Below are 9,970 nucleotides of genomic sequence, written 5' to 3'. Positions count from 1 at the left end.
TGGGTTACTGCTTTTGTCACAGAGATCCCTTAGTTACTTGCAATCGTAACTTATAATTGTAATAAATCTAGCACTATGAATGGATGACATGTAATTCCTACACCTTGTAATCCTCATTGTTTTATGTAACATTTTCTAATCCCTGATTCACACACGTATGATTCTTTGCCTCTGTATGTGTGTGTGATGTAAAGTGCTCCGACTCCCTACTCTGGTGTGAGAGAGGCTGCTAGGAATGGGGTTTCTGGTTGGCTAGGGTAGGCACCTAAGCCAGGCAGAACCCACCACTCTAGTGAGGGCAAGTCAGTTACAAACTACAGATCACCTGTGCTCACCTCCTTGGTAGCTTGGCACGAGCAGTCAGGCTTATTATCAGATGCAATGTGTGAAGCGTTTGTGCAACACACTCACTCCAGTAACACAACACATACACTACAAAAGAGACTCCACACATGATTATATAAAAATATTTCATATATTGTACATAAAACATAGGCCAAACCAACATAAACATAAATACTGTGCATACTATGCAAATCCTGGCATTGTAATTGTTATTCCTAAAGTGCAAGGCAAAATGATATATACTAGAATCTCTGAGCATGAACTGCAGCAGTTTGGTTAAAGCAAGTAGACACTGTAGGAAGGTGGATACCTGACTATGGTTACCCCAACTTTTTGCCTGGTGTTTTGCTGGTTTTCGACTTAGTTAAACGGCTCAAAACGGAAATACTGCTGCTGGGGAGTAAAACTACCCTTCTCCCGCCGCTTAGTTGGCCGGGATGTATGGGCGATCCCCCGGCCCCCAAGGATGCGATCAAAAGCCTTGGAGTCTGGCTGGAACCAGACTTGTCTTTCCGCACCCAAGCCAAGAAAACAGCAGGAGTATGCTATGCCCTGCTCAGGTCGGCTCGGAAAATCTTCCCCCTACTTCCGGTAACATCGAGGAAGCTGTTGATTCAGGGTCTCATAACATCTAGACTCGATTATTGCAACGCCATCTTTTTAGGCGCCCCTGAATCAACCTTTAAGACTCTTCAACAGGTCCAAAATGCAGCGGCAAGGCTGCTCACGGACATTCCGAGGACACAATCTGCGAAACCAGCATTGAAGGCACTGCATTGGCTCCCCGTGCGGGAGAGAGTGACTTTTAAAGCACTCTGTACCGCTCATAAAATTCTTGCAGGCAAAGGTCCCCTTATTTTAAAAAATCTAGTGACTCCCTACAAAGCTGGCAGAATGCTGCGGTCAGACACGAAACATCTCTTGATGGTGCCCAGAGTCAAAAAGGCCCGCACTGGTGGGAGAAGATTTTCATTTAACACGGCAAAGCTCTGGAACTCGCTTCCCCAAAAACTCCGAGCTGAGCCCTGCACACTGCGTTTCCGCAAGGGTCTTAAAACCTTCCTGTTTCCAGCATAACGCCTCGATGCTGTTCCTTTTACCATCCGATGTTGTCTTGAAGCGCCGGGATGCCCTAGGGTAGCTGCGCGCTATATAAGATTTTAAAATAAATAAATAAAAAAATAAAAGTTGGCCTGGGATCCTGCTATTCAGGGCCCCAGGCTATCTGCTCTCTCTGTAAAATGGATTCCATGTACTTCAGGTACATGCCTATTTGGGAATTGGGTCACCCTTGTGAGCCCCTGTACAGTGTACCATAGGTACCCAGGGCATAGGTGCATCCAAGGCCTACCAGGGGCTGCAGCATTTATTATGCCACACCTGGCTGGCCATCCAAATCTGACACCACTGGCTGATCAATCAGCTGGGTTAAGGTGGTTGTAACGAGGGTGAGGTCGGAAAGCGTACCCGGGGGGAATGGTGGAATCCGTGCCCCTCTGACCCTGAACCTCCTCCTTCGTTACAGACTGACTGGAGGAACGATCAGTGCAACGACAGCGTGGACGGCGATCACAGGGGCCCCTTTAACTGGGCGTTCGATTCCGAGAAGGAGGACCCGCCCCTTGTGGACGTCAGCACTACCGGAATGGTCAAAGGCCGGGATGTGATGTACGGAGGGCGTGTTTACACCCCGGAGGAGCGGAAGGAGGAAGTCGAGACGGAGACAAGCGGAGAGAAGGACGGAACCGAGGAAGAAAAGACCCCTGAGGAACATCGAGGAGGCGAGGTGGAGCCGGTGGAGAGAGGAGAGCCAGGAGGCCAACGACCCCGTGAACCGCCGTGCCACACTCCCGAGGGAGGAGTGTGGCTGTCACAGGTACGGCGGCGTTGGGCAGCCTGGGTGGGGAGCCGGAGTGCTCACGTGTAGAATAGTGTAAAAAGCCCTTGTTTGTTTCATCCCTAACGTGTCTCCGACCCCCCCCTTCCACTACCCGCTTCCGTCCCTGTACCTCACCTCCTATCCCGCCCTTCGATCACCGTTGCACTAAAGACGTCTGAGCACTGCTGTACACTAGGGCTGTCCTCACTACCCCGGTCCCTGAAGGTGCATATACTGAGAAGAACATACAGTAACGGCCTCCCTCTCTCTCTGGTCTCTTACATGTCACGGAGCTGGTCGGAGTCCCGCTAGAGCGTCCCCACCTACCATCAAGAAACGGACGAAGCAACAACCACGGATCCCAGCACATTTCCCCGAGACCGCCTGACCCAGAGGAGGAGAAAGACATTTGTATATAAAAGCACCCTAAAAATAAAACCTTCTTTGCCCGCAACACCTGGTGTCAAGGTCGTCCCTGTAACCCCGCCTACACTGGTGTCAGAAGTGGGATCTTCCCCAACGGACCCGGCCATGGCAATGGACCAGGTGATCCAAACCCTGATCGACGGGCAACAAAAGCTGGAGTGGGCCATTGGTCAACAGATCAACACAGCAGACGCCGATAGGGAGCTGTTTCGCACCACAATAGCCCAGCAAATGGACAGCATTCAAAAGACTGTACAAGCCCCAGGCACAGCAACAACGGCTGATAGAAGACCCCTAGGGGCACACCCCTCAGGAGTGGCATTACAAAAATACGTGGCGGGGGAAGACCCCGATGCTTTTCTCCTCAATTTCGAAAGGGCCGCTAGGGCTTGTGGGTGGCCAGAGGAGAAATGGCCTTTCTTCTTGGCGCCGCTACTGACAGGTGAGGCCCAAACAGCCTATCAAGTAGCCAACCATTCGGGCACCGCTTCCTATTATGATGTCAAAGAGGTGATACTGGACCATTTAGGAATGGACGCAGAGGCCTACAGGCTCAGGTTTAGAAAGGAAAAGGGGAACACCGGTGAAAATCCAAAGACACTGTACCTGAGGATCAAGATGGCGGCGGAAAAATGGCTGAGACCAGGTAGCAGAAGTAAGGAAGAAGTTATGACCAGTATTATCTTGGAGCAATTCATGGAGGCCTTGCCCTATGGTACCCAGAGGTGGTTGCGACAGCATCCAGGGCTGACAGCGGCTCAGGCGATCGAGATGGCGGCCAACTATACCAGGGCTGCCCCCCGGTCCTTCCCTTGGGATATGGAAAAAGGTGGTAAGACCAGTGTCCCGCCTCCAAAACAGGACAGAAGAAAGATAATACCCGAGCCCCTCAAACCTCGGCCCTACCGCCCGGAACCCCCCCTGAAAGGGCCTCAATGCTTCGAGTGTGGGGAATGGGGCCATATAGCACGAATGTGCCCCCACAGGAAACCAACGGAGGAGCCCATGGAGGTCGGCTACATACCCCGAGCCGTGATGTACACAGCGGAAATGGGACCCTCGTTTTACGTAAGAGTCCTAGTGAATCAGAACCCAGTGAAAGCCCTGTTGGATTCAGGTTGTAGACAATCTGTAATCCAAGAGCGATTGTTGCACCCAGCCCAAATAGGCCATGAAGGAATAGTGCATATTAGGTGTGTGCACGGGGACGTGAAACCCTACCCCCTGGCCAGCATCACCTTACACCCAAAGGGTAGGGATCCCTGCACGGTAAAAGTAGGAGTGGTGGGTTCTTTGCCTGAAGAGTTAATCATAGGAGTGGATAATCCAGACTTCCTGTCTATGTTCAAAAGAGAACTGAGAGACAGCCCTGTAGGGGCTTACCTATCGATAGAACCCTGGGCCTTGGATAGGGGGTTCAAGTTCGCCCAGGCTAACGATCCCTCACTCATGAACGCGTGGGAGGCGGCTCACGTGGCACAGAATACCCAAACAACAGCGTACCCCCGTTTCAAGATAGAAAAAGACCTACTTTACAGGGAAGGAAAGGCGGGAGAACCAAGTCAACTAGTGGTACCCAAAGACTGCAGGGAGCAGATACTGTTTTATGCTCACACGCACTTAACTGCTGGGCATAGTGGAACCGAGAAAACAACCCAAAATATATTGCGTCTGTTCTACTGGCCTGGTATATACAAGGAAGCGGAAACCTATTGCAGCCAATGTGAGGTATGCCAAAAAAAGAACCTTACTAAACCCCCTGCAGTACCCCTACAACCATTACCTGTCATAGGCAATCCCTGGGAAAGGGTGGGGATGGATCTCATTGGTCCTTTGCCGCGCACTGCCAGAGGACACACATATGCCTTGGTAGTAGTTGACTACAACACCAGGTTCCCGGAAGCCTTCGCCATCAGTGCGCCTACCACCAAGAATGTGGCAGATAAATTAGTGGAGTTATTCTCAAGGGTGGGGTTTCCAAGGGAGATCCTCACCGATCAAGGAACCCCATTTGTGTCCCGTATGATGCAAGAAGTATGCAAGTTACTGGACCTACGCCACATCCGCACCAGCGCCTACCATCCCCAAACGGATGGCCTCGTAGAGAGGTACAACAGAACATTGAAAACCACGTTAAAAAAACTGTTGAACACCGAAGCTAAAGATTGGGATAGGGTGTTACCCTTGGCCCTCTATGTCGTAAGAGCCCAAGTCCAGAGCAGTTTGGGGTTTTCACCGTTCGAACTTCTGTACGGGAGACAGCCCAGATCCCTACTGGAAATCACCAGGGAAGCATGGGAGGGTGAAGAAGCAGCAGAACAAAGAAGTCTACTGGACTACACCCAGCAGTTAAGGTCTCGCCTGGGCAAGTTGCGGGACCTCGCCTATTCCAACCTAGAAAAAGCACAAAACAGCCAAAGACATCAATACGATAAAGGGAAAAAATGGAGAACCCTAGAGATAGGCGATTGGGCGCTGGTACTCCTACCATCATCCACCCAGAAATTCAGGAGCGAGTGGAAGGGGCCGTACAAGGTAATAGAAACCATCGGCCGCACAACCTACCGGGTGCGACTGTCTCCATCCAGGAGACAAACCTTCCATATCAATCTCCTAAAAAAATGGCTAGGACCCCCCCCCAGCTCAGCCAATCTAGTCCTTCCGTCAAGCCAACAACTGTCGACCTTGGAACTACTTCCAGTCAATCCGGAGATAAATGACAAAGAAAAACAGGAACTGATGGCAGTCCTACGCCCCTTTTCCCCATTGTTCTCCGATACCCCTGGATGCACCCATATGGCGGAGCATCAAATACAAACCAAAGAGGGACAAATCATCAAACAAAGGGCTTATCATATACCTGCGGCCAAAAGGGCCGACGTAAGAAAGGAAGTACAAGACATGCTTAGACTAGGGGTGATTCGGCCTTCGAGAAGTAACTGGGCCTCACCCATAGTCATGGTGCCAAAACCCGACGGGTCAACCCGTTTTTGTATGGACTTCAGGGCATTGAACGCTATCTCTTCGTTTGATGCGTTTCCCATCCCAAGGGTGGATGAGCTCATAGAGCGAATAGGGGAAGCCCGCTACATCACAACTTTTGACCTGACCAAAGGGTATTGGCAGGTGCCTCTGCGGGAGGAAGACAGGCACAAGACGGCCTTCGCAACAGAGGACGGGCTATTCGAGTTCAACGTGCTACCTTTTGGGCTCCATGGAGCCCCTGCCACGTTCCAGAGGTTGATGAACACCGTTTTGGCCCCCCATAACCAGTATAGCTCAGTATACTTGGACGACATAGTCGTCTTTAGTCCTACATGGGAATCACACTTGAGCCACGTTGACAGAGTCCTTCGTGCTCTGCAATCGGCCGGGCTACATGTGAATGCGCGGAAATCCAGAGCCGCCTATTCCAAGGTGAAGTACCTGGGGTTTATGCTGGGGGACGGAGTAATAGCCCCCCAGGATGAGAAGATAAAAGCAATCACCAAAACGCCATTCCCTAAGACCAAGCGAGAATTAAGGGCATTCTTGGGCCTTATTGGCTATTACAGGCGTTTTATCAAGGACTTTGCTGCCCTCTCAACCCCCTTGACGAACCTCCTACAGAAGCAGGTTCGGAATACACTGCCATGCCCTCCTTCAGATGAGGCAAATACAGCTTTTCAGGCCCTGAAGGAGGCCATCACATCAAGCCCTGTGTTGATTTCTCCCGACTTTGAGAAACCCTTCTCCCTAGCAACAGACGCATCCGACACTGGTATAGGTGCGGTATTGTCTCAGGAGGGTTCCGACGGACAAGAACACCCCATCCTGTACGTGAGCCGAAAACTACACCCAAGGGAACAAAAGTATCCTACGGTGGAAAAGGAATGCCTGGCAATACGTTGGGCAGTGGACAAGCTCAGGTATTACCTGGAGGGTAAAGCCTTCACACTCTACTCCGATCACGCCCCTTTGCAATGGATGCACAAAAACCTATCCCATAATGCAAGGATCCTGAGGTGGTTTTTATTTCTCCAGCCATTCGCCTTCACAGTTAAACATAGGAAAGGGTGTTATAATGGCAACGCAGACTTCTTGTCCAGAATGCCCATTCTCCCCGAGCGGGCGAATCCAGGGGGGGAGGAGTGTAACGAGGGTGAGGTCGGAAAGCGTACCCGGGGGGAATGGTGGAATCCGTGCCCCTCTGACCCTGAACCTCCTCCTTCGTTACAGACTGACTGGAGGAACGATCAGTGCAACGACAGCGTGGACGGCGATCACAGGGGCCCCTTTAACTGGGCGTTCGATTCCGAGAAGGAGGACCCGCCCCTTGTGGACGTCAGCACTACCGGAATGGTCAAAGGCCGGGATGTGATGTACGGAGGGCGTGTTTACACCCCGGAGGAGCGGAAGGAGGAAGTCGAGACGGAGACAAGCGGAGAGAAGGACGGAACCGAGGAAGAAAAGACCCCTGAGGAACATCGAGGAGGCGAGGTGGAGCCGGTGGAGAGAGGAGAGCCAGGAGGCCAACGACCCCGTGAACCGCCGTGCCACACTCCCGAGGGAGGAGTGTGGCTGTCACAGGTACGGCGGCGTTGGGCAGCCTGGGTGGGGAGCCGGAGTGCTCACGTGTAGAATAGTGTAAAAAGCCCTTGTTTGTTTCATCCCTAACGTGTCTCCGACCCCCCCCTTCCACTACCCGCTTCCGTCCCTGTACCTCACCTCCTATCCCGCCCTTCGATCACCGTTGCACTAAAGACGTCTGAGCACTGCTGTACACTAGGGCTGTCCTCACTACCCCGGTCCCTGAAGGTGCATATACTGAGAAGAACATACAGTAACGGCCTCCCTCTCTCTCTGGTCTCTTACATGTCACGGAGCTGGTCGGAGTCCCGCTAGAGCGTCCCCACCTACCATCAAGAAACGGACGAAGCAACAACCACGGATCCCAGCACATTTCCCCGAGACCGCCTGACCCAGAGGAGGAGAAAGACATTTGTATATAAAAGCACCCTAAAAATAAAACCTTCTTTGCCCGCAACACCTGGTGTCAAGGTCGTCCCTGTAACCCCGCCTACAGTGGTGTAATCACCCCTTACTTAGATATAGTATATCTATATCTACCTTATATATAGATACATAGTAACCTATAAGTGACTCCTATGGCAGGCCTTAACAATCCTGGAGGCAGAGTGCTTGGTTTTATGTGAGAGGGTGCTCTAGCATGAGCTGAGCCCTTCTGCAGCTTTCGGAACCATGTCCTTATAGCTGTTCTATGATATAGCCATACCATATACTCTTAAGTGCATTATAATCCTCGCGGTTAATGCTAACTTTGGTTTGGCTTTATCAAAACATGTTGTGTAAGGTGTCAAACACTTTGGAATACTACCCCCTCGCTCGCCAGTGCTGGCGATGGGGGTAGCATTCCACCCTTCTAGAGGGAGAAGACATGTAGTTACTGCTAATCCCGGTTAAAGTTAAACAGAGCCTCAGCATTACAAAATGGATGCTGCTACCACAGACACAAGTCTGACCTCCTGCAGCTGGGGCAAACTCCAGCGAGGAAGGCCTGGACATTAGGTTTCCTGTCGAGGGAGGTGCTAGCACCTCCCCAGACAGCCTGTAGTGTATTGGGACAGGGTGGGTTGAATGGAAAGATGCTTTTCCAGACACTGCCTGGGCACACAAGATGCTCCATGCATAGCCCGGTTCAAACCAGTTGCTGGGGCACTCCAGCCCCAGCTCTGGCATGAAACTGGACAAAGGGAAAGGGGTGTAATCACCCCATTCTCAGGGTCCACCCATAGGAGGGACCTAGCAGGTAATCCAGCCCCTTAGTTTAGTATAAAGATAGGAGCTGTGTCTAGAGACTTTAGATTATCCTGGAACGGAAATCTGAAGCGAAACTCTTGGACCTTCGACGTTCTACATCGACTAAAAGACTGAAGAAATCTCCCTTGTGGCCAAGGAGTGACCACCCTGTGCAAACAGGCACCACTAGTAACTTGCCGGTTCGCTTTGTCGACGCTCCTGCCGGAACCCGAAGACTCAGCTACTCAGGCCTGAACTTCCAGACTTCTCTGACTCCGACCCACATCCACAGCAAAGCTGCGACCCGTGGCGGACACGTGAGACGTGGAACCGGACACCCTGGACATCCTCATTTTTCTAACCGTGCAGCTTCTGAGGCATCCTCGAAGTTGTGCATTGGGGTTTGAGAAGCCCCAGACCCGAGCGCCATTTGCACAAAAGCTCAGCCCTACACACTCCACGAGTGCCGCGTGGGGCCTGCTCCAGCATTTCAGCTCAACGCGTCTTCCTGGTTGCTAGCCCGCTGGCTGGTTAGCCCCCTGAAGATGAACCTTTGAATTTAAACCACTGGTCTGGTTGCTCCAGGCTTGCTCCAGCTTCCCTGCAAAGGAGAAGCTCACCAGTCCTTGCTGGTCTGACCCGAGGCCAATCTGCACCTCCTGCGTGGATTGCGTTTGCCAAGGCTTGTTGGGTCCAATCCGGTTACCGACACCGCAGTCAACTAGATCCTTCATGGGACAGCTCGAATCCAGCGCCTGGTCCTCGTCGACGCCTCCTGGTCCTCGTGGCTGCAGAGACAAGCGTCACCTCTTCACCTGAAATCACTCAACATCGCCTGGTTCCTTCCTGGTCACTGGCTAGTGACTCAGACTCTGTCCCCTCTGCTTTCAGGTTCTTCACATCACAGATCCACCCTTGGATCCACCCTGACACTTTTCTTCTGGTCGCCTGCAGCACTTCTTTGCAGCTCTCCATAGGAAACAGCGACGAAACCCGACACGAAAAGACACCTATGCACCCGGCTTCCCTGGGTGAGGTAACTCGAGTACTCAGGTGCTCCCGTGGGTGTTGACTATCCAAGTGTCCTAGTTTAAAGGGGTTTTACCGTAGTCCATACGGAAGTGTCCTGAATCAACTACTTTATAACTTTTACGTTCCCATTATAACTCTATGGTAACTCGCGTGTGTGTTTAGACACTGCACACGCTTCCCGTGGGTCTCCTACTTCCTAACCTTTGGTCATCTAGTGAAACTCCACCGATTCCCTAGGCCCTAGGCCTATTTACTACTAGCAGCCCGTCCCGACCTTGTCCAGGAGCAATCGGGCTTCCCCGACCCCCGCCTGCCCCGACATTGCCCAGCAGCCCGGGCCCCCGGCCGCCCCGTCCCCCGCCTGCCCCGACCCCCGCCTGCCCCGACATTGTCCCCCGGAGGTCTATTCCTTTCTGCCCAGCACCTACTTTCAAATACCTTTCCAGCTTTAGTAAAGCCGACCGCTGGTTTGCGCCCGTTTAGTTCCCC

The 9,970-nt window shown here is 52.2% G+C and overlaps 1 protein-coding gene across 1 annotated transcript; it reads left to right on the top strand.

Annotated features, from left to right (window-relative positions):
- The first annotated feature begins 1,876 nt into the window (after positions 1 to 1,876).
- LOC147706684 (uncharacterized) lies at positions 1,877 to 7,398 on the top strand. Its single transcript, XM_086925825.1, has 2 exons — positions 1,877 to 2,221; positions 6,869 to 7,398. The coding sequence occupies exons 1-2, from the start codon at positions 1,991 to 1,993 to the stop codon at positions 7,268 to 7,270; spliced, it is 633 nt and encodes a 210-aa protein (XP_086781951.1). The 5' UTR covers positions 1,877 to 1,990; the 3' UTR covers positions 7,271 to 7,398.
- Positions 7,399 to 9,970: the final 2,572 nt, after the last annotated feature.

This window comes from Lissotriton vulgaris, chromosome 6 (genome assembly GCF_964263255.1).
Source record: "Lissotriton vulgaris chromosome 6, aLisVul1.2, whole genome shotgun sequence".
Taxonomy (NCBI): domain Eukaryota; kingdom Metazoa; phylum Chordata; class Amphibia; order Caudata; family Salamandridae; genus Lissotriton; species Lissotriton vulgaris.
Note: the sequence above shows the minus strand (reverse complement) of the source record. Positions and strands in the feature narration are given on the sequence as shown.